This window comes from Dermochelys coriacea, chromosome 15 (assembly GCF_009764565.3).
Source record: "Dermochelys coriacea isolate rDerCor1 chromosome 15, rDerCor1.pri.v4, whole genome shotgun sequence".
In the NCBI taxonomy this organism is placed as follows: Eukaryota; Metazoa; Chordata; order Testudines; family Dermochelyidae; genus Dermochelys; species Dermochelys coriacea.
The window spans coordinates 13,286,083-13,310,250 of record NC_050082.1 but is presented as its reverse complement, the minus strand read 5'-3'; the positions used below and the strand labels follow the sequence as shown (position 1 = coordinate 13,310,250).

Below are 24,168 nucleotides of genomic sequence, written 5' to 3'. Positions count from 1 at the left end.
CAGAGTTTGGCCTTGGAGCAGTTAGTCCAAATTACATGGAATTTGCAGTATGTACACACACCGGCCAGTGCATTGCCCTTCCCCAAAACCAATGGGCCAAATTCTAATCTCATTTACACCTCCAGTGTAAACAATGAGGGAACGTTACTGACTTTAATTTAATTTCTGTGCATTTATATGTGGAAATGTAAGATCTGATGAAGGAACAAAAGATCAGTTGAAGGAAAATAACAAATACAGCAATATTTGGATACCACTGTAGATGAACATAATAGGGGTACAGAAGCCACATCTCACCCATTACAGTGACAAAGTCACCTGCCCTGTATTTCCAAGATCTTTGTGTGGATACAAGAGTCTGGCTTACACCCCCAAATGCATCACTTCTGGATTTGGCCCGAGCGTGTGATACTGCTATGCCAGGTTCTAACTCCAGTGTATCATCGTCACTCCCTGGTGGTTTCAGGAATGTCAGCCGGGTTTCAGAGTCAATCCTGACCCACTGCACACTCCACCCTGCTATCCAGCCGGGGGGAGCCAACCCGGGCTAACAAACCGAGCAGTAACCAGGGGATTTCAAATTGTGCAGCTCTAGTGACCTCTTCTGGCCAAAGGACAGATACAGTAACTGAGCACATACTTTCCCTTTGAGGGGACATCACAGGCTCGGCCCCGAGCACTCGGGCTGCGCTCCTGGGGCTCTGTCAGTGGCCCTGGAGAAGAGCTACTCAGGAAACTGCTGTAAGAGGGAGGCCCTTTCTGTCGTGATCGTTATCGATGAGCTGTGTTGCGGTAGCACCCAGCGCCCCCATCATGGACCAGGCCCCATTATGCCAGGTGCCGTCCAAATCCAAAACACAGCAAGGATCCTTGCCCCAAAAAGCTTACACAGTGTGCAAAAGATGGACAGACAGACAGACAGATAGATGGAGGAGCACAAGGAAACAATGAGACAACAACCCTGGGCTGAACACATTTCCGTTCTCCAAGAGGGTGTTTGAGCGCATCACAATAACGAACATGGGAATCGTCTCCCAGCAATGCTGCAAAGCCCCGGCCATGGGCTGTTGGGGAGGGGGCTGTGGGAGCAGGATGCAGGGATCATACCAATGCCTGTCAGCCAATGGATGGGATTATAGTCTCCAGCGTTACAAGGGCAGCTCATTATGTTTTTCATTATTTCTCATTGTAATTTCGGGCTGTGGGCTCAGGTTTTACAGATGTCTGCACCGGAGAGGAGGGGTGGGCAGAAACCAACATCTAATCCATTGACAACGGCAGCCGGCACAATGGGTCACATGCCAAGCTGTGTGCATCACTCGAGCTCAGCTGCAGTCAGAGTAGCTTCACTCATTGACACCAATGGAGAATCCTGTCCAGGATTTATTTCCACACCCGTTCTGCATGTCAGTCTCATGAGGGAGGCCCCAGTTCGCCCAGGCTGTGTTTCTGTGACATCCTGGGGATGTTTGTAAGGAGAGAAACTGCCACCCACTCTATGCCCGTGAAACTTGTCTTTGCTATTGTGATTCCCAGTGCAAAATTAAGAGCCCAACCCAATATCAGTGCAGTGAATGGAAGGGCTCCCAGTGACTGCAGTGGATGTCAGCTGGATGTTGGCTGAAGCTGGCCTTACAGGGGTGTCAGTCAATATCTTTCTCCTCTTCATACAAGCAAGTCTCTGATGCCCTCTCCGGTTCTGAGCCAGGAGCAGCAACACTGACGTGCCCAGCAAGCTTTGCCCTGTTCTAGCAGGAGCAGACCCACAGTCAGTGTAAGAGGCACCAGTCGTCCCCCTGCACAGTGTATCCGGAGGGTGGGGAGAGTGCTGTCCCCTGCGCAGAGCAGGAGGAGCTGGATTTCACAGGGAGCGATGCTCAGCTCTCTGATTTCCTCTGTTCATACCCTGGGCTCTGCAGCCAGCACATCTCCCAGCAGGGCACAGGTAGGGAGGGAGGTTTTTGTATCACTTCCCCATCTGACTGTAAATGCATCCGATGAAGTGAGCTGTAGCTCACGAAAGCTTATGCTCAAATAAATTTGTTAGTCTCTAAGGTGCCACAAGTACTCCTTTTCTTTTTGTGAATACAGACTAACACGGCTGCTACTCTGAAACCCATCTGACTGTATCGCTGTGATGAGCACTTCCAGTCCACATAGAGCAGTAATAATCAGCATCATCCTCTGCCAGGGCCCCCGTGATGGTCAAGGACATGGTGTTACCGGATCTGGAGCCAGTAAAGCGCCCTGGGATCCCCAAGGGTCTGGTACTTGTGCTGTACATGATCAGCCAAGGAACATTCCCCAGTCTCTGTTGAACCCAGAACGGGTGGTTGTGATCAGTGAGGGCCCCACTGCTCAGGCTGCAGGAGAGGGTCACGGTCCCTCCAGGAGACACTAACTCGGATGCCTTCAGTGACTGGAGCTGCTGGGAACTGAAACCTGAAACATGGGAAACAAGATAATCAGAACTCCCCCTAGCACGGAGCAGAACCGCCATTCTCAGCGCTGCCTGCAGAGAGAGCAGCGCGACAGCTTGTTATAAATTCTTATTTTGCTTCATTGACCAGATCAACCCCCCCTTACCAATACAGTAAGTGAGCAGTGTGAGGAGCAGAGGGGCCCAGGCCATGGTGGATCCAGACAAGCTCGGCTTCCTGAGGCAAACGGGTCTCTGGCTGGAACCCTGCGATTCTCTCTTAAACCCCCAGAGCGTGAGAACGGCCCCTTCATGCAAATCTATGGCTCACTCCAAGGCTCCTGCCTCTCCAGTCCTAGCTCTGTCATAAAGGGGCTGAGCCAACCCAAGGGAGGTTGTTCCAATGGGCTAAGCACACAGAGCAGGCAGAGTCCCGCTCTCTGCTCTCCAGATAACCCTGCGCGCTCTGATCACTCTGGCTACACAAAGACACATCGTGGGGATGTTCAGGACCTGCTTCTCCCATTGCAATCCTGTCTTCTGAGGCCTCTGTTGTTCTCGCCACAAACCTCTGCCCAGTTTTACCAGCAACTTTTTGTTCTTCCAGTCATGAGCCTCTGTTGTGTCAAGATTTCCAGTCATTTGTACTGGGTATAACAAGGGACACTAGTGAAACCACCAAATGGATTTTCACTTTGACATTGGTTACACTTTGAACTCCGTTCTCCAGAGGTTAATGAAATTATGCCAGATTATTCTAATGTGTGTTACAGTGTAACCCAGAGACCTAGACAGGACCATGATTCCATTGTGCCAGGTGCTTTACAGACCTCTATCTTCAGCTCTCTTTGCCATCCAGTTTTATCTAGTGGCATGAACAAATCCCCAAGTTGATTATTGCATGGTCTGGAGGAGTAAGCACAGGTTTGGGAGCCAGGAACTCCTGAGGCTGGATTATCCTATCAGTGACAGGGACACAGGTCCCAGATTTCAGAGTAGCAGCCGTGTTAGTCTGTATTCGCAAAAAGAAAAGAAGTACTTGTGGCACCTTAGAGACTAACAAATTTGTTTGTCTCTAAGGTGCCACAAGTACTCCTTTTCTTTTTACAGGTCCCAGAGACTCCAAAGGGAGTTCCAAACCTGCATGGTCCCAAGTCCGAATTTCTGGTTCTCCCATCGGCTCATTGTGGGTATGTGTGCACAGCAAAGAAAACCCCGCGGTTGCCCCATGCCAGCCAACTCAAGCTCACCAAGCTCAGGCTGTGAGGCTGTTTCATTGCTGTGTAGATTTCTGTGTTCGGGCTGGGGACAAGCTCAGGGATCCGCCCACCACACAGGGTTCCCACTGATTCCCGGTCTGTGGGGCATGAGCTGGTGTTCTGCAGAGAGCGGTTTGGTCACATGGTCCTGGCTCCTCCCCTGCTGTCCTGCTGCTAAACTGTATCAGAGGAGGCTAACAATACCTGAGCTCTTTTCCCAGTGCTGGTATCCATGTAAGCAGGTGATGGTGCTGCCAGGAGCATGTGATGTGATTGTCCATGGAAGTCACCATGGACCATGTGGTTGTGAATAGGAGGCAGGTCTCATTACACAATTCTAAGGAAAGGGGGTGTGACACATGGTCAGAAAAGATTAAGCATCTCGCAGGCTAAATGACCCAGAGTCAACCTTTAGAAACATTTAGAAAAGTATGTACATGGTAATTAGGGCCATTCCATGTTAGATGGGCTAGAACTTTGAAATGCAATTCTGTATTGTTAGAGAATTAGAGGTGATACTAATTGTGTGTGTTTACTTATATCTTGTTAGATATTAGCCATGTAAACAGACAGTTCCTGTCTATTACTATGGCTATTGATTCAGATATCAAAAAGGAATATTAACATTTAGGTGAACCTTGGTTGAAATGATGTCATTGTCTATATGTCTCTTCAAAGTTTGTGATACACTGCTTAATGGATAAATTACCTTATGTTAACCCATACAGTAATTACCAGTGATGCTTAGGAAATAGAAGGTTACTTCAAAAGCCTATTGTTCACCAAGGACTATATCATCAAGAGTCTGCTAGAAAACTGCATAAAAAGACTCTTGGGCCTGATCCTTTCATCTCAGATCTGCTTGATGCATTACGCAGAAGAAGCTTGAGTCGTAAGACTGAGATCTCCAGTCCCACCTGGATCACCCTGAATATGAACATGGGACTATATAACCTATGGACTAATTCTGAAAGAACTCTTTGCAACTACAAAGCTCACCATCTCTACTATAAAACTGATCTCAGAACTGCACTCATGTCTCTATGCATACTGGTCTTTTAACCAATACTCTCTCTCTTTTCTTTTGAAATACATTTTAATTAAGTTAATAAGAATTGGCTGTAAGCTGTATTGGGGTAAGATCTGAAACTTTCATTAACCTGGGAGGTAATGTGTCCGATCCCTTCAGATTGGTAGAACTTTCTTATATGATGAATAAGATTTTCAGTAATCCTCATCAAATTTGACTTGAATGTCTGGGTGGAGACCTAAGGCTGGGTTGCTTTAAGAGAACTCTGTTTTGGCTTCTGGGTAACCTGTAAGGTATTATAGAAGCTGTTTTGAGGCTAGTTTGGTGGATCTAAGTACTGGAAAGACCACCGACTTTGGAGATTGTCTGCCCCAGTCTTTGCAGTTTATCCTAATTGAGTAACCTCAGAGTGGCTCCTCTGGGACCCCGGTCACAAGGGGTTTATTAAAACTTCTGATCTTTGGGTAGAGCAGAGGCTGAATCTGTCCATTCCTGTAATCTTGACTTCCACATATTGTCCCAGAGCTTCAGGGCTTGCTTAGGGTCCCTCAGTTTTGAGAGTGGAGACACTTTCATCCAGCAGATGCAACACATGAAAATATCTGCAAAGACAGCCCCATGTGGATTCTATCCCCTAGCCCAGAAGGCAGCCAGTCATGGGGACTTTCTTGCCTAGGATTCTCCATCACCCTGATTCCTCTGTCCCTTCACAGTCTGCGATGCCCACTCTCTCTAGGGAACAATGGGCTAGGCAATAGTACTGCTGAAAAGGATCTGGGGGTTATAGTGGATCACAAATTGAATATCAGCCCTTGTGAAAGAGGCAAATATTCTCGGGTGAATTAACAAGAGTTTTATATGTAAGACACATTGGCCAGCCCGTCACAACCTATGGGGTGTTTTTCTCTGTTCCTCATCCGATCGCATCATTGGGTCAAGCAACACAGTAATAACCTGCATCATCCTCTGCTAGGGCCCGGAGATGGTCAAGGACACGGTGTTACCAGATATGGAAGCAGTGAAACGCTCGGGGACACCCGCGGCTCTGGCAGTGAGCAGCGTGAGGAGCAGAGGGGCCCAGGCCATGGTGGGGAATCCAGATGAGCTCGGCTACCTGAGGTAAACGGGGTTTGTGGCTGGAACCCTCCAATTCTCTCTCAAAGCCCCAGCGCTCCCCTGATCACTGCCAGCTACTGCTCCCCACTCTTCCTCTTCCCTCTTGACAAGGCTCCCAAACACCCTAGGAAGCTTCTGTCCCATGCACCACGTGCTGGGAGCTCTAGAAGCTTTCCTGGTGCCTTATCGAGGTGATAAGAAGGCAGAATGTTTCCAGCTTTTCCCTGTTAGCATGGAGCATCAGAAGGCCCTGCAGGAAGACAGGTGTTTCTTTGACAGTCTCTTTCCTTCCCCTCTTTCCAGGAGCAGCTTTTTCCCTGGCAGCGAACAAGTGATCTCAATAGCAAAAGCAGTGACCTTCCCCTGCCCTGCTTTGCCAAGGGTTTTGTGACAGAACCAGAGAATCGTCTGAGCCATACAAGGGTACAAGCCCCCTTCCCCGGCAGAATTCTTCCTCCTGCTCTGCCTCTATAACTTCTTCGGCATTTATTTCTTCCATTCTTCCTTCAAACCCTACTGCTGGAGCAGGGCACAGTGCAAGAGGCTGGAGGTTTTCATCTCAGTTCCCCTGGTGGCTGTCTCGCTCTGATAGGCCTTCGGCTTACTGTCCCATGAACAGCCGTAATCATCAGCCTCATCCTCTGCCTGCACCCCAGCGATGACTAAATTCCAGAGGTGGTTGGAGGAGTCAGGGGAGACGCGCTGGGATCCCTGTGCCCCTGCCCTGGTCACCGCTGGTGTAATAGTGGTACACAAACCATGGGGCTCTGCCCAACTTCTGCTGGTACCTTTGCACCCTGTCATTGCCGATGCTCTACCCACTGCTCAGAGCACAGGAGAGCTTTACCCTAGTTCCTGGAGGTTCTGCCACTGAGAGCGGCTGAGTCACCATGAGCTGGGAACTGGTACCTACAACAACAAGACCATGCACACAATTGCCACAAATGTTAGCCTCAGCTCCCATGGGCCTTTGCGTCCCAGAGAAGAGCCTTGGGCCAGCAAAGCCTGGTCTAGCGGGGTGTCCTCACCTGTGCACCATGTCCCCAGGAGAACAATCACAGGAGCCCAGAGCATTGTGCAGAGATTTCACGCACCCAAGAGAAGCTCTTCAGTCACCCTGGAACCTACTCCATGCTCCCGGCTTAAATTTCCCTCATCAGAACCATCCGAGCCTGGTTTGGGGGTGCTCAACCCAATGATGCGATCGGATGAGGAACAGAGAAAAACACCCCATAGGTTGTGACGGGCTGGCCAATGTGTCTTACATATGAAACTCTTGTTAATCCACCCCAGAATATTTGCCTCTTTTACAATGGCTGATATTCAGTTTGTGCTGATCCACTATAGCCCCCAGATCCTTTTCAGCAGTGCTATTGCCTAGCCCATTGTTCCCTAGAGAGAGTGGGCATCGCAGACTGTGAAGGGACAGAGGAATCAGGGTGATGGAGAATCCTACGCAAGAAAGGCCCCATGACTGACTGCTTGCTGGGCTAGGGGATAGAATCCACATGGGGCTGTTTTTGCAGATATTTTCAAGTGTTGCATCTGCTGGATGAAAGTGTTTCTACTCTCAAAACTGAGGAGCCCTAAGCAAGCCCTGAAGCTCTGGGACAATATGTGGAAGTCAAGATTACAGGAATGGACAAATTCCGCCTCTTCTCTACCCAATTATCAGAAGTTTTAATAAACCCCTTGTGACCGGGGTCCCAGAGGAGCCACTCTGAGGTTACTCAATTAGGGTAAACTGCAAAGACTGGGGCAGACAATCCCCAAAGTCGGTGGTCTTTCCAGTACTTAGATCCACCAAACTAGCCTCAAAACAGCTTCTATAATACCTTACAGGTTACCCAGAAGCCAAAACAGAGTTTCCTTAAAGCAACCCAGCCTTAGGTCTCCACCCGGACATCCAAGTCAAAAATGATGAGGATTACTGAAAATCTTATTCATCATAAAAAAGTTCTACCAATCTGAAGGGATCGGACACATTACCTCCCAGGTTAATGAATGTTTCAGATCTTACGCCAATACAGCTTACAGCCAATTCTCATTAACTTAATTAAAATGTATTTCAAAAGAAAAGAGAGAGAGTATTGGTTAAAAGACCAGTTTGCATAGAGACATGAGTGCAGTTCTGAGATCAGTTTTATAGTAGAGATGAAGGAGTACTTGTGGCACCTTAGAGACTAACAAATTTATTAGAGCATAAGCTTTCGTGAGCTACAGCTCACTTCATCGGATGCATGCAGCGGAAAATACAGTAGGAAGATATATATATACACACAGAGAACATGAAAAAATGGGGGTTGCCATAGCAACTCTTAACGAGACCCATCGATTAAGGTGGGCTATTACTATTAAGGCCTGGGAGTGGATGAGTCATTACACTAACTAAAAACTATTTCCTCTTGCTAATTTTCCCTCTACTGTTACTCACACCTTCTTGTCAACTGTTTGAAATGGGCCCTCCTGATTATCACTACAAAAGGTTTTTTTCTCCTGCTGATAATAGCCCACCTTAATCCAAACAAACCCACGATGTGTCTTACTGAAGCCAGAGTGATCAGAGCGCACAGGGTTATTGGGAGAGCAGAGAGCGGGACTCTGCCTGCTCTGTGCGCTCAGCCCATTGGAACAACCTCCCTTGGGTTGGCTCTGCCCCCTTACAACAGAGCTAGGACTGGAGTGGCAGGAGCCTTGGAGTGAGCCATAGATTTGCATGAAGGGGCCGTTCTCCATTTCAGGGGGTTTAAGAGAGAATCGGAGGGTTCCAGCCAGAGACCCGTTAGTTACAGGAAGCCGAGCTCATTGGGTTCCCATCATGGCCTGGGCCGCTCTGCTCCTCACGCTGCTCACTTACTGCATTGGTAAGGGGGGGTTGATCTGGTGAATGAAGCAAAATAAGAATTTATATCAAGCTGTCGCACTGCTCTCTCTGCAGGCAGCGCTGAGAACGTCGGTTCTGCTCCATGCGAGGAGGAGTTCTGATGAGCTTGTTTTTCACATTTTAGGTTTCAGTTCCCAGCAGCTCCAGTCGCTGAAGGCGTCCGAGTTAGTGTCTCCTGGAGGGACCGTGACTCTCTCCTGCAGCCTGAGCAGTGGGGCCCTCACTGATCACAACCACCCGTTCTGGGTTCAACAGAGACTGGGGAATGTTCCTCGACTGATCATGTACAGCACGAGTACCAGGCCATCGGCAATCCCAGAGCGTTTCACTGGCTCCAGATCGGGTAACACCATGTCCTTGACCATCACGGGGGCCCTGGTGGAGGATGATGCTGATTATTACTGCTCTGTGTGGGCTGTGAGCATTCAGCACAGTGATACAGTCAGATGGGGAAGTGATACAAGAAGCTCCCTCTGCAAGATGGGCCATAGAACTTCACCCAGTAACTCCTGTCAAAACATGATTAAAGTACCCATACAAGGGATCACACTTTCCAAACCTGTGAAACGACACTGCCCATGTCTTTTTCAGTACAAATCAGGTCTCTGCAGAGTGCTGGGCCTCTGAGCTGTGACCGAAGCAATAACAGGAAGTGTGTCTGAGAGTGAGTGAGGCTGAGAGCACCAGGGCTGTTTAGAGACACAAGAGTTGGGGCTTGACTGAGGTCAACTGAGGGGCAGTCAAGACCTCATACAATCTAAGCCCTCAGAGACTCTATACAGACCAGGAGGTGGCATGATTTATCCCAGTCATAAAAGACGATAAATTTGCATGCTAGTGGGCAGTGTTGTTTCACAGGTTTGGAAAGTGTGATCCCTTATATGGATGGTTCCCCATTAGACGGTCCCACACTTTAGGGCCCAGGCACATAGGGAAAATCCACAGCAATGATCCCCTTAGTCATGCTCCGCAGCATCCCATCCACCCAAGCTCCATGAGCCCAGATACTATGTGCCCTGCATGGCAACTAAAGGGCAAAACCGGAAATCCAATCCCTTAATGCTCACACTGGTTTGGTATTGTAGGGTTGCTGGGGAAGGACGGCTTTCTAAAGGAATGTTTTAAAGAATATTGAGGATTATTCTGAAAATCAAAAGCGAAGCATTCAATGATCTTTACAAACAGGCATAAGAAATAAGCAGCAGAGCCCACTGGCCTCCCAGCCTTGGCATTGTTTCAAAGGAACAAAGACCAAGTTAGAACTTTGCTGCCCAGCTGGAGAGAAGTTGCACCTGGGCAAAGTTGCACCTGCTCCAGTGGCAGCAGCTTTAGGTCCCCTTGTGTGTACTGGCTTTGCTTTACAAATGTGGAGTACGTGGAGCTTGGGCACCCCCTGGGCTCGATCTGGGGAAGTGCTGAGCACATGCAGCTCTGGTGAAAGTCAGTGGGAGTTGGGAGCCCTCAGCACCCGAGAGGTAGGCTCAATCTGTCTATTTGCAGGAGGACAACTCCATGCAAATAGAAACATCAACACTAGCATCTGTGAGGGTGCTGTAGGGGAAGGAAGGTGAGATTACCCTTGGCTGTGTAACTCAAGAGACCACGACAGGAACAGTGTGTCCAGGTCTGGGGTCTGCAATTTTAAAAGGCCGTTGACAAGTTAGAGAGGGTTCAGAGAAGAGCTACTTGAATATTTCAAGGTCTGGAAAACACTAATCATCAGCTGACTTACTTTCTCTCTCACTATTTAGTTTGTCAAAGAGAAGGTTAAGAGGTGACTTGATCACAGTGGAAGAGCAGATATTCAGGGCTGTTTAATCTAGCAGACAAAGGCAGAACAAGATCCAATGTCTGGGAGCTGTAGTTAGAAAAATACAAACTGGAAATGAAATGCACAGTAATTAAGCACTGGAGCAGATTACAAAGGGCTGTGGTACATGAAGCCTGAGCAGGGTCTTTCTAAAAGAGATGGGCGAGTTCCACCAAATATTTTGGGCGTGAGGCAGGAATTACTGCATGAAATTCTGTGGCCTCTCTCACACTGGAGGTCAGGCTGGATGATCACAATGGTCCCGTCTAAGCTGCAACTCAGCAGAACTATGATCGGAGCTAGAAGTGTAATAACTATACTAGTCATTAGTCAAAAGAGCTCTTCAAAAAACAGCTTTGGCTGGTCCAATATCACAGCATCATGCCTACTGTGGAATGATTCCCGCTGGTATCCTTGGGGCTGTGATCTCTAGTACCCTGGTTTGATTTCCTTACGGTCTTTAACACAGTCTGTGCATCAGGCCAGTGAGGCTGTGTCAGTAAAGCCCACAGCTTTGAAAGGCAATGAGGACTGACAGGAATTGGAGATCACATTTAGCCAGGATCCAATCCATTGGGCCATCTCATAGGAACAAGAGACACGCAGATGGGCTCCAGGCACTGTGTCACTATGGGTGAGAGGGGGTTTTGTTCCTCTTCTCTACGCAGCTGTAGCACTGTGTACCGGTTAGTTCTGTCATCCCAGTCTGAGCAATAGTAATCAGCATCGTCCTCCGCTTGAGCCCTGCTGATAGTTAAAAAGCAGGCGTTCCTGGAAGGGTCTTTAGAGGCAGTGAACCGGTCAGGGACACCAGAGCCTTTATGCTGGGTAGAGTCATCCTTGTAATAAAGCAGGTATCTTGGTTTCTCCCCTTGCTTCTGCTGGTACCAGCGTATGTAGGCATTGCTGATGCTGTATCCACTGCTCAGAACACATGCGAGTTGGGCAGTTTCTCCTGGAGTCACTGACATAGTGAGTGGCTGAGTCAAAGTTAACTGGTAGCTGGAACCTGAAACAACACAGAAGCACAGGTCACCAAAGGGACTATAAATGTGGGTGTGCCATGCACCGGGCACACTTCCTGACCTAGCTTCTGAGATCAAGCATGCAGCTATATTTACCTGCCCAACAGGCTACCAAAACCAGTAGTGTGGTGACCCAAGCCATCCTAGGAACAGTACACCCAGCCAGCGCCGTCTCTGAATTCAGTGGTGCCTTCTCCACTTGCTTCTTAAACCCTGTGATGTGAGCAGACATCCTGATGCAAATCTGGACACCTCTGATAGGCTCCAAGTAATCCTCAGCTCACTGGCACCCACCCCACAGGCAGCCAGGGACAGTTGGTGCGTTGCTGGGCTAGGAGTAAGTGATGACAGCCTCAGGTATTTTCATCCCATGAGGACACCCTTGAAAAATGTTTCCATCAGATTCCCCCTGGGCTGTTCAGTAGGTTTGTTGCACTGTACAGAGGGAGGGGAGAACAATGGATTCCCCTTACCCTGTATCACTGGAGTCGCTGCTGAAGGCAGGACACCGGCCCAGTGGGGCGGATAATCTGTTCCAGTGTGGAAGGGTCATTCCCTGACAGAGTTTATTTGTGGCTCTGGTCTCCAGTGGGTTCCCTGCATTATCCCCCACAAGCGCAGAAGCTCAGCAACTTGCACTACATGGGATGGAGAAGGGGCAGTTGTGAAGGAGCTCGGGAAAGCCATTATCTGCCTCTGTCTAATGGTCTGTACAGAGCAGAGAATGATCAACTGGCAATCAAGAAGCTGCACCAGGTGCTATTCAGCTTATCCGGCAAGGAGCAGCAAAGTAAGTTGTCCCTCGGAGCCATGCAGGGAGAAGTGGCCACCCTTCTGCAGATGTCAAATGAAAAGCCTGTGTTGGAGGCCTCTCTGCATTTCATACACATTTCCAGGCACCCTTAATAACCACTTTGCTAATGAGCTCCTCGGGGGTTGCAGGAGGAAGAGCCCCTGACCAGCCACAAAGCAGCCCGGGCCCTGCTGCCACAGGAAAGGGATGTTTTAGGGTTTCAAGGCTTGGCACAATAGACAAGCCAACGTTCTACCTCTGGCAGTATCAACATCTCAGCATTCTGGGATGGCGCTGGAAACAGAATCTACCCAGCCATTACCCGGAGGTTTTTATTCTGGATTACATGGATATTATCTCGGAAGTTTCTGACATTACCAAGATGTTGCTGATCAGGGCATTTTTACTGCAATGAGAGGGATCTTTCAAAAATGAAAATCCATCAGTTACTATGAGTTACTCCAGCTGCGTTCCATTGATACCGCAGGTGAAGTGACTTGCTCAGTTTAGAGAAAACAACTTTTCAGTGTGATAAGGGGATAGATGGTTTCAGAGCCAACCTTTACTGGTGTTTATGATAACTACGCATCAGTTTTTGTCATCAGCTTCAGCATTTCTGACTTCCCCTATGACAACACTTATTATTACCCTTGGCACAATTCAATTTTTGAATATAATTTCGACAGATAATATCAATGTTTATTTTTACACTTTTTTTCTATGTTTATCTATTTAAATTTTCACAGTTGCAGGAAATTCTCAGTGGGTCATAGAACAATTATTCAATGACAGTAGATGTTGAGATTCAAAATGCTAAAGCTTTATCACCATTAAAACACAAATTATCAACACCACGTGTCAAAATACACACAATACATATCCTTAAACCAAACCTTAACAAGTTCTCAAGTACCATTTTCTTGCTTTGCCTATCTGTAAAATTTGATTATTACTTGTGGAAATATTTTTGGTTGTTTTTTGTGTATTCTGTGAAATTGACATTTACCACTAAAAATCAAATCCTTCCAAACCTACTTATTTGATGTAGTGTCTTGTGTTTATGAAACTTCTAACACCTGCTTTCATTACTTTTCTGACTTGCACAAATACAATCTTTTTAGTATGTGAACCTTTCAGTATTGCTAACTGCAAGTGTTCAAAAATCAGGAGTCAGACATTAAAAATCCTGAAATTGGCTTAAAAATCATGAGATTTTTAAATAAAATAAATGTGGGGTGCTTTTCATTTGCCTTGTGATTCCTGAGCCTGTAGGGCTCCTGTTTGCTAGCTTTTCTCCACAACCATGAGGGCTAGAAAGTTATTTAAAAAAAAAAAGCTGAGATTCTCATGTGATCATGTGTCTCAGGAAGCTCGGGCTTCAAGGAAAACCCCAAATATCATGAGATTTGCAATAAAATCATGAGTTGGTGACAACACTGATCTTTTTGTTTTTTGTAGTGATTTCACTCCTTTATTTTTATTTCATCTGTATAATGTGTCCGATAAGTTTTCTTTTATCAAAGTCCTAAACATAGCAGTGCTTCAGATAAGAACCACTTCACCTATGGGAACTGATCACAGACTTTGACTAATCCTACTGTATTCCTAAGGACAGACTGAAAAAAAATCTCATTAAACTGTTTCTATGTTATTTATTGTTAATATGGGGCTCATCTCACTGAATCAGGAAAAAAAGGAACCGTAAGCAATGACATTAGATCAATGAACTAATAATTCAGCCCAAGGTTTATGCGCCTCCATCCCAGCACATGACAATATGCATCCTGCAATTTGATTTGAAACCAGGAGCAAGCCAACTGCAAGGGCATGGAGTGTATGGTGCATGCAAGGAGAACAGCATCTATTCCCATGGGCTTCCCATACAGTAAGGAAGTTAACACTGGGGGTAACCTGCTCTGCTAAGTTTGCCATTAGAGTGGGGATGGGGGCGGCAATAAGTTAGGTGACTGACCATTGATGCCATTCTCCTTTCTTTCTGCCCCGAGGCTGTTGCAGCAAAGCTTCTTTAGCTCAGCAGATCATTTTACCTTCTCTCCCCCCTCCATTCACCTCCAGGAGAAGAGAGTGCTGGGCTTGGACAGATTTGTTTTTAACACACACCTATGGAATGTGGTTTGTTTATCTTAAACAGAAGGTGCTAAACCCCAGGAAAACACTGGGATCAGCTGAATGGAATAGGTCACTGTTCTAAATTCTCTTCCTCCTTGAGCATTACTTTATTAGCAGGCTAATGCCATGTAATAGGGAGCCACAGGCCTCCTGTAGGAAAGTTATGATTGGTGGAGAAGCCAAATCACCAACTTATAAATAAAACACAGAGTTGGAGAGCAGCAGCCCCTGCTCTGGGCTCAGCTACTAGCAGCTGGAACTAGACCAGAACTAGAGTAAACTCATCATCTTGAAATTTTCACTCACTATGGTGTCTGAATGTTCCTGTCTGTGAACTCAAAAAACCTGCTCATTCAGTTACCTATTTGAGATTGCTCCTGTGTGGGTTTAGCCCTAAAATGGATCATCTCATACATACTTGACAGGTCAGGTAAGCCAAGCTCTGGCATAGGGGACAGCCTCACCTCTGAGATCAGAGAGCTAACCCCACTAAAACAAGCCAAAGGGCTCTATACTGTTCTAGCTCTCCTTCATCCCAGAATACACAGGGGCCCCTAACTCAGCCTAACCCTCATAACAGAGTGACTCTCCCCTGCTCCCCCTTCTTATAGTGCCTGGTTTCCCCAGTAATGAGCACTTAGCTCCAGCTGAATCCAGCTCCTGACTGGGCTCCCCAGGAATCAGTGCAGTGAAGCCAGACACCTGTTGAAGATTCCCTGCTGAGGGAGAGGGTTTTAACTCTCCCCAGGTATGGCCAGTGCTGCTGCCCCACAAGCCTCTCCACCGCCCCTTTAAAAAGGCAGATTGGATACAGGTCAATAGCTATGAAGACTGGTTTCATAGTAGCAGCCGTGTTAGTCTGTATTCGCAAAAAGAAAAGGAGTACTTGTGGCACCTTAGAGACTAACAAATTTATTCGAGCATAAGCTTTCGTGAGCTACAGCTCACTTCATCGAATGCATCCGATGAAGTGAGCTGTAGCTCACGAAAGCTTATGCTCTAATAAATTTGTTAGTCTCTAAGGTGCCACAAGTACTCCTTTTCTTTTAGCTATGAAGACTGTCAGTGCACAGACGGAGTGGTTTGAGCTGACACTGTCCAAGAGCTCCCTTAGAAGTGACTGATCCCCTCCTCTCACAACAATGGATCCGGTGCTTTGTCGCTGGCTTTCCCCAGTTAAGAACACCTCTAAACCCCACTGAGTGTCATCAGCACATGGTCTGACAGACTCTACTCAGTTCTGGGGCACAACTGTGCACAAAGCCCCACTACTGCTGGGAGAGCCCCTGTGGGATGAGGAATTCCTCTGCACTCGTGCGTATCGTGCACCACTCCGGGGGAATGTGGGAGATTCTGCAGAGAGGAGCATTGTCCTGTCACACAAACCGCTGCATGGACATGAGTCCTGTTTTCTCTACCAGAACTTGGCCAAATCAGACCACTGGAAGCCACATGTCTGACCAGAGGATCCTGCCCCATGTGATGCACTTTACCTCCTGGGACAGGGACAGACTCCTCCCAAACCCCTGCTGTCCCACCCCTCTCTCCATGGGGCAGGCTGGCAGGAGGTTGGTGAAGCAGCTGATGGACTCTCAGAGGGTGTCATGGAGTCCCCGGGCGATGTTCTGGAACTGCTCCCTACGAAGCCAGTCAGGACTCTGGGGAAGTCTCCTTTCTGTGAGCAGACTGTCTTCAGGACACACAGCTCACACAACTTCCACCTTCCTGGGTCTGACCTTGGAGCATTCAGCATCCTCTGCCCCTCTGTGCGAGTCCACCCAGGTGGGCTCCAGGGGAAGCCAGAGGGTCCTCACCCCAACTCCGCAGTCAGACGTGACTCTCAGCCAGCCAGTAAAACAGAAGTTTATTAGATGACAGGAACATGGTTTAAATCAGAGCTTGTAGGTGCAGAGAATAGGACCCCTCAGCTGGGTCCATTTTGGGGGACAGTGAGCCAGACAACCGCGTCTGCACTTCACTCCATGTCCCCAGCCAGCCCCAAATTGAAACTCTCTCCTGCCCCTCCTCCTCTGGGCTTTGTCCCTTTCCTGGTCACCGGATTCCTTTGTTCTCCAACCCTTTAGCTCTCACCTTGGAGGGGGGAAGGGCACAGGACATCAGTAGCCATGAAAAAGGGTGTCGGCCATTTTCTGTGTCCAGACCCCTGCACACACCTGCACTCTAGGGCTCTGCAATGATCATACACCCTTATCCCACCCCCTAGATACTTAAGAACTGCATAGGGGAAACTGAGGCACCCCCAGACTATTCAGAGGAAACATTAAGAACAGTTCCACTTCGTCACACAGGTAGAAAAGGACGTCACCCCCGAACGGAGATGGGGGATAAGTTGCCCAGACTGGTTTGACTGGAGGGCAAGCTGGTCAGTCCCAAACTAGGAGAGGAGGCCAAGTGCACAGCTCAAGCTCTGCCCCCCCCCCCACCGGGTCAGAGTGCGGGAGGAGGGAGGGAGAGGAGCTGTCTTTCCCCGACACACGCACACCCCCGCCTGCCCCCTTGCAGGGAGTGAGGGGCACAAACCCCCTGAGGATTGCTCAGGCTGCAGGGGGATGTCTGAGGCCAAACTGCAACCTGGGCAGGTCCCAGCAGGGCACAGACTACAGAGCAGAGCAGAGGGGAGGCAGGTTTGGGTCTCAGTTCCCCATCTGAGTGTCTCACTGGGTAGCCTTAAAAGCCCCTCTTTGATAGTGGTGAGTGAGGCAGTAATAATCAGCGTCGTCCTCCGCCAGGGCCCCACTGATGGTTAAATAGGCCATGTTACCGGAACTGGACCCAGAGAACCGCTCGGGGGTCCCTGACACTTTCACGTTAGCATTGTAGATGAGGAGGCGAGGCACCCCGCCCCGCCGCTGCTGGATCCAGTACGGGTATTCGCTGGTGATGTCAGATACGATGCTCAAGCTACAGGAGAGTTTGACAGTCCCTCCAGGAGACACCAACAAGGAGGGCTCCTGAGTCACTGCGTACTGGGAGCTGGCACCTGGAAAGCACAATACAAACAAAGCCATGAGACCCGCCCTGCGGCATGACACATTTGTGTGAAATTCCCGAGAGGGAGGGGGAAGGGAAGTTCAAACCCAGTCAAGGGCTGCCCTAGCGCCATGGGCCCCTCTCTCACCTGAGCGGTACGTGAGCAGCGCAAGGAGCAGAGGGGCCCAGGCCATGGTGGGGATCCAGACGAGCTTGGCTTCCTGAGGCAAACGGGGTCTGTGACTGGGACCCTCCGATTCTCTCTTAAACCCCCATCACTGGAGAATGGCCCTATCATGCAAATCTGCTTCCTGCTCACTGGCTGCTGCTCTGGGCACCTGCGTCGCCCCAAGACAGGGCAGAGTCACCCAGGGGATATTTCTTACATTTGCTGTGACTGTAAAGTAATGAGCTATATGAGGGAAAATACTAAGAAACTCCAAAAATCTGTATTCGCAAAAAGAAAAGGAGTACTTGTGGCACCTTAGAGACTAACAAATTTATTAGAGCATAAGCTTTCGTGAGCTACAGCTCACTTCATCGGATGCTGAAGTGAGCTGTAGCTCACGAAAGCTTATGCTCTAATAAATTTGTTAGTCTCTAAGGTGCCACAAGTACTCCTTTTCTTTTTCCAAAAATCTGCTGGATTAGGAGAAGCCCTGCCTAGTCCCCTCTCCCCTCAGTTTCAGTGCTATTCCCAGTCCCATATGTCAGTGGTTCTCAACCAGGGGTACATCAACTCATCTAGATATTTGCCTAGTTTTACAACAAGCTACACAAAAAGCACTAGCAAAGTCAGTACAAACTAAAATTTTATACAGACAATGACGGTTATACTGCTCTATATACGATAAACTGAAATGTAAGTACAAGATTTATATAATCCAATTGATTTATTTTATAATTACATGGTAAAATGAGAAAGTCGGGCATTTTTTTAGTACTAGTGTGCTGTGACACTTGTGTATTTTTATGATTGATTTTGTTAGCAAGTAGTTTTTAAGTGAGATGACACTTGGGGTAATCAAGACAAATCAGACTCCTGAAAGGGTACAGCAGCCTGGAAAGGTTGAGAGCCACTGCACACATTGGTACCCTAGGTTTGCTGATGAGTGAGTTTGTGATGCAATACAGAAGGGATGATCCTCACACTGCCTTCCCCTGAGCAGTACCTCCCTGAGCCCAGTGACGTGTTCAGCTCTGCTAAGGGTGACCCATGTCCAAAGACGGGAAGCCGAGCTGTAATGATCTGATTTCCTCCATTCTCGGCTGCAGTCGGCCAGTCTCACCGGGTTGCTCCTGTTCTGTTCTCACTTTGGAGCCAGTTTGGATTATTCTGGGGCTCTCGCGCTGGCTGCTGTGACGTTTCCACACACACACACACAAAGCCAAACATGTATTTGGCTGTCTAGACGACTTATTTCAAGGAAAATAGCAAAAAAAGAACAAATGACAAGTCTCCGGGAGAAATCGCACGCACTCGAGAGTGAGCGAGCGTACACAACGCTACCCTCTACAACTGGAACACAAAAGGGCTGCTAGTGCACCACTGCCATGGCAACAGCAGGGAGTCCATGTTTAATGGTGCACAGCTCAGAGAACAGACTGATGATGTCTGTGTTCAGTTACACGGCCACATGCGTCGCATCCGTCTTCTGTGCCTTGCTCTGCCGCAGTGTGTGTCCTTCTGCCCCAGTATGGGCTGCTGCTCCCCCCCAGCCCTCGTCTCAGACCAGCAGGGCTTGTGGGCCTGACCTGGTGACGTGTGGAACATCCCCGGTTCTCACTGGCTTCAGGTGGGGGACGAGGGTGCTCGGCCCTCCGGGAGGCCCTCAGCATCACCCAGGTTCGGGCGGTACGTCGGTGGACAGGTTTCATTTACTGGAGTCCCTCAGAGCACTTGGACATTTATCAGCAGCCCACTGGGCCAGAAGCTGACCATGGTGTGTGGCCCATCTGTGCACTATTAGAGCCCCTGTTCGAAGCCCTGGCATGACTGGTTCTCGGCCCTAGTGAGGGTGCATGTGCAGATGGGCCTGAGCCTGACCCAGAATTTCAGATTCAGTGCTTCATTTGTGATGACAGAGGTGCCAGGGCTCAAGCAATTTTTTTACTTTCATAACTGACGTAGCAAGCCCAGAAGCGCCGGGGCTATGAACTGCCGAGCCCAGAGATGCCGGGGCTATGAACTGCAGAGCCCACAGGTGCCGGGGTTATGAACTGCCAAGCCCAGAGGCGCTGGGGTTATGAACTGCCAAGCCCAGAGGCACCGGGGCTACAAACTGCCGAGCCCAGAGGCACCGGGGCTATGAACTGCCAAGCCCAGAGGCGCCGGGGCTACAAACTGCCGAGCCCAGAGGCGCTGGGGCTATGAATGCCAAGCCCAGAGGCACCAGGGCTGAGCCCTGGCAAGACCTGGCACAAATTAAGCACCGATGAGATCCGATCCTGCCACAGAGCACGCTAGCAGAGTTTGGATGTGGCTGTGATTCCAGTTCCAAGCTCCCTGTCTCCTCCCTGTCTCTCCCTCTGCGACCTGCCTGGTGAGAACCTCCATCTCTCTCTCAGGTGGCTGCAGTGAGGCAGGGAATGGGAGTTGTGGGCGAGGAGCAGAGGAACGCTGAATGGTCTCTGTGCCCAGTGTCAGCGGCAGGAAGCATTGAAGTTGAGCAAAACAGAGTCTTATTCAGTATGTCTACCCAGCATTTGGACAGACTCGGGCTAACCGAACTCAGGCTAATGCTTTAAAACCAGCTGTATACACAGCGCTTTGAAGTTGCAGCTTGGGCTAGGGCTCAAAAATAGCAGGTGGGATAGAGGAGAAAGGTTGCCTCGGGGAGTGGCCTCCTCTTCAGCCTTTTCCCCTCCTGCACACAGCATCCACTGAGCACTAAGTTATCCCAGCAAACAGATAAAGCCCGGTTTTGCCCTGGCCCCTGCCTCCAGCTCCAAGGGAGAAGAAACATGGCTACTGGCGGCGTCAGGAAGATAAAGCATACACGAGCCCCATCCAGTGGAGTCAGACCGAAATCACCCCTCTTGTTCACCACGGTGTCCTGCTCTCTCCGTTTGCCCAAGTCAACATGCATTAGGTCACATGGTCTCCCATGGGAGGAGTCCCGCTGCAGAAAAATAACTGACTTGGGTTTCCAGGTGCCCAAGCTGGAGTCACAGTCACACTCTGCTTCAGAGTAGCAGCCGTGTTAGTCTGTATTCGCAAAAAAGAAAAGGAGGACTTGTGGCACCTTAGAGACTAACAAATTTATTTGAGCATAAGCTTTAGTGAGCTACAGCTCACTTCAGTGGTTGCATCACATTCTGCTGGTTTTAGTGGCTTAGAGCAGAATGGAGAGTTACTAGGGACAGAAACGCAGCTCTGTCCCCCGCCCCTGACTGCAGTGACCTCTCCTTGCACGGATTAGCTCTGGGGCAGAATGGTTAGGTCTTTGCTGTGGCTGACAGGATTTCAGCTCCCAATTTGCCTTGGAAAGAGAGCTGTGCACTGGAACCTAGGGGAGCCCCTCCTCTACAGCCACCCCACAGAATGCAGCCTCCCACGACCAGATGCTCCTGCAGCTGCAGGCGGAGCAAAACTGTCTGAGCCAGGCTCTGTAATTTCCCCTTTTGCATTGCTGTAAGTGGTGCAAAGCACAGATTTCTAAAGAGGGGCTCGTTCCAAGGGGTCCCTCTGCAGGGACAAGTGACACAACACAATGAGAGGCGCTCAGTTACCATGGGGGGCGGGTTCGTAAGAGAATCTCTAGACAGTGAGAGAGACGCAACAGCCCTAACTGCGGCTCTGCTCTCTGGAGTTGTCCCTAGTCGCTCAGGCTACCTCAGGCAGGAGAAACTGGCAGAGGGGAAGGCCTCAGGGTGACCATCCCTCAAGGTTGCAGGCTTTGTCCTTCAAGGTGATGAATTCTGAGGGGGCTGTGAGCACTAGGAAGCAAGTGGCGTATGTCTCCGAAGGGAACAGCAGCCTTCGTGGGATCCTGCAGGGTTTTGGTCTCACTTCCCGCTACCTACATGGATCCGGTGGAGTTTTGGTCTCAGGAAGCTGTGGCACAGTGTTACTCCCCCCCTCAGTGCCAGAGAGTCATAATCAGCATCATCTTCTGCGTGGGCCCCAGAGACTGGTAGATTGCAGGGGTCACTGAAGAGTTTTTGGAAGCAGAGAACTGATCAGGGACCCTGAGACAGGGCCTGGTGAGAGTCATCTTTGTAACAGAGCAGCTATTCTGGAGGTTCTTAAATCTCCGCTGAAGCAAAGAGATGGGGATAGCCAGGGATGCTGTCACCACTTATGGCGCAAGCCCATCTAACAGTTTCTGCTGGGGACACCAGCACAGGGCTCGGCCGAGTCAATGCTGCCAACTGAGAGAAAACACAAACACGGCTCACCAACCCTGCTCCACAGAGAACTGGGTTTTTGAACCGAGGCCAGTACTGGACCTGCCAGGAAAAGCCCCCACAGGCAGAGAATCGGAGCAGACTGGGCCCCGTGCAGGGAGGAGATGGACAAAGGAAGGAGCCTGGCCCTGCAGTTCAATTGCTGCTGATTCTCGCGCCAGCCTCTCCCTTTGGGGAAACTCGCAGCACTTTTCAGAGCCTTAAACCCACCCCCTATCAGCTGACTTCTGTCAGCTCAGCAAATGCGGGTTCATCCCCACTGACAGGCCATGTGGAATCTAAATGAAAGCAGCTCAGTCCCTGCTCCAGGACGGGGATTTTCCTTTTACAATTTAACACCCACAATACAGCCTGCAACAATCTATTCATCCTCTTGCCTGGGGCGAGCAATTTGCAGGGCTGAGATGCAGTGAGTCACCTCTCCCGCACCCCGAACAGGCTTCAGACTCCGTGACCAGGCCAGCTGGGGGCACTCAATGCTGGGGGGAAGTGCTCAGCACTGGAATATATGTGCAGAGTGTGTTAGGGAAACAGTGGGTGGTGATTTCAAGATGAATGGGGCAGGGGAGCACCCTGCTGAGGATTTATCATTCTTATCTGCCCGGACTACTGCCCTGATGGCTTTGGACTTGACCTCCATTTGGGGAGCTACAAACTGCCCCATGTGCCGCCTCACAGCGATGGGGCCCTGGGCCCCATGCTGCACTTGCTCTGTGATCCTGATTTGATGGTGTGTAAATCCTGCACACAGCGATGTATCACTGCTGAGCTGGTGGCCTGCTCTGCCATGGCTGGGCTCAGGGAGAAGGGAGATGGTGTATTGTGCTCTGCAACCATCTCTAGGGAGGCCAGGATACAAATCACTGAGTTCCAGGTCATCTACCTGTCCTGGTTCCTCTTCCTGCCCAGTGACACCCTATTAGTTTTAGGGAGCAGAAGGCTTTGGGGCTCACATCGCAGGGATGAGGGGAGAGTGGAGCTGCCCAGCCAAGTGCTCAAATGTAAACCTTCCCTATCCGGAGGGTGTGTGCAGCCCCATGATATGATTCATATAATGGATTTACACAGAATACCACATGGATGGATCTGGACTGAGGTTGCACCCACCCCCCATCACACACAGACATGGCCGAGACTCCTCTCCCCTGTCCTCCACTGCCTTGGATTTTTGCTATTTTCAACTGTTATAAGGAGCCCTTGGCTGGAGTTATTCTCTCAGAGACTCCTGCTGTCGGTATTCTAGGGATACTGGGCCATTCCCTGCTGACACATTCGTTGGATGAGATGGATTATGCTGGATTTAGTCTCTGGTGGAGATGGGAACACGGAATAGCAGCCATCTTGGATCAGGCCCCTCTGGGCCCTCAGGATAGTACAGAATCCAAGTGACTGGGTTCACTCTGTGTGAGATTGGGCTATTCAGATGCTGGCTACCAAACCCTTCCTGTCACTGACGGGCTGACTGGCACCAGACCTCTACGGACACAGGTGATTTCACAGCTCTCCTGTGGCGCATATCGGATTCAGATAAGCCTGGGTCACTTCTAGAAGTGCAGGGGGTGGAGGTGTGAACATGTGGCCCGTGTAGTAGGAGATGGGGAGGTTGTAGAGAACATGACAGTCCTCAGCCTGCCCTGGACGCTAGAACAGCCCCTCTGTGCAGAGGATCCCAGAGCTCCCAGTCTGCGGGCAGTCCCCACCCCCAATGCAGTGCCAGGAGATTAGTATAGGAGGAGGGGGAATCTAGTGTGAGGGAAAAGCAATCCCTTAAACAAAGGCCGGGTACAACACGGCCAAGGAAACCTCTCTCTGGGCACAGCTCTGCCCCACTAGCCTCAAAGCTCTTCCTCAGCATCTTGCTCGGGGTTGGCCAGTGAAATGTGAAAGGATTTTGTCTCGGTTCCCTCTCTTATTACACCACTGTGAGCATCTTAGCGCTGCTGTCCCAAGTCACACAGTAATAATCAGCGTCATCCTCGGCTTGGAGCCCAGAGATGGTTAAGTAGCCAATACTGCCGGAGGCAGAGCCAGAGAACCGGTCCGGGACCCCAGAGCCCCTGCCCGTGCTAGAATCACTGTAATAATAGAGCAGGTATCTGGGAGGATTCCCAGGGGTCTGTTGGTACCACCTCACTCCATAGCTACTGATGCTGTATCCTCCACTGACGCTGCATGACAGTTTCACTGTCTGCCCCGAAGATGCTGACACTGAGGGCGGCTGCGTCACCACGTGCTGGGCACAAGAACCTGCCAGAGATAAAACTCAGATCTGTTAGTGCTGCACGGCTTGTGCTAAACCCC

At 49.6% G+C, this 24,168-nt stretch overlaps 2 protein-coding genes and 2 gene segments (V, D, J or C); 1 reads left to right on the top strand and 3 right to left on the bottom strand.

Annotated features, from left to right (window-relative positions):
- Positions 1-24,168, bottom strand: part of LOC119843929 (immunoglobulin lambda-1 light chain-like) — a 258,916-nt gene that overhangs the window by 219,660 nt on the left and 15,088 nt on the right. Inside the window, exons 1-2 of one of the 3 annotated variants that reach the window (XM_043497746.1) lie at positions 2,587-2,713; positions 2,138-2,442 (exon numbers count right to left, since the gene is read on the bottom strand). The exons of 1 other annotated variant lie outside the window; for it this stretch is intronic. In XM_043497746.1, the coding sequence (XP_043353681.1) occupies positions 2,138-2,442; positions 2,587-2,632 (351 nt within the window). In that variant the 5' untranslated portion in view covers positions 2,633-2,713. Of the gene's footprint in view, positions 1-2,137; positions 2,443-2,586; positions 2,714-24,168 lie in introns of those variants that run through there. One more of the 3 variants, XM_043497745.1, reaches the window with a different exon arrangement.
- LOC119843930 (immunoglobulin lambda-1 light chain-like) overlaps positions 1-24,168 on the bottom strand; it is a 236,188-nt gene that overhangs the window by 211,822 nt on the left and 198 nt on the right. Inside the window, exons 1-2 of one of the 3 annotated variants that reach the window (XM_038373963.2) lie at positions 11,640-11,790; positions 11,203-11,527 (exon numbers count right to left, since the gene is read on the bottom strand). In XM_038373963.2, the coding sequence (XP_038229891.2) occupies positions 11,203-11,527; positions 11,640-11,775 (461 nt within the window). In that variant the 5' untranslated portion in view covers positions 11,776-11,790. Of the gene's footprint in view, positions 1-11,202; positions 11,528-11,639; positions 11,791-23,792; positions 24,115-24,168 lie in introns of those variants that run through there. The other 2 variants (XM_043497757.1, XM_043497756.1) reach the window with 2 other exon arrangements.
- Positions 8,617-9,502, top strand: LOC122456747. The segment is given in 2 exon segments: positions 8,617-8,688; positions 8,833-9,502. Coding segments are annotated over 2 exon segments (549 nt in total).
- Positions 17,127-17,697, bottom strand: LOC119843832. The segment is given in 2 exon segments: positions 17,127-17,467; positions 17,606-17,697. Coding segments are annotated over 2 exon segments (372 nt in total).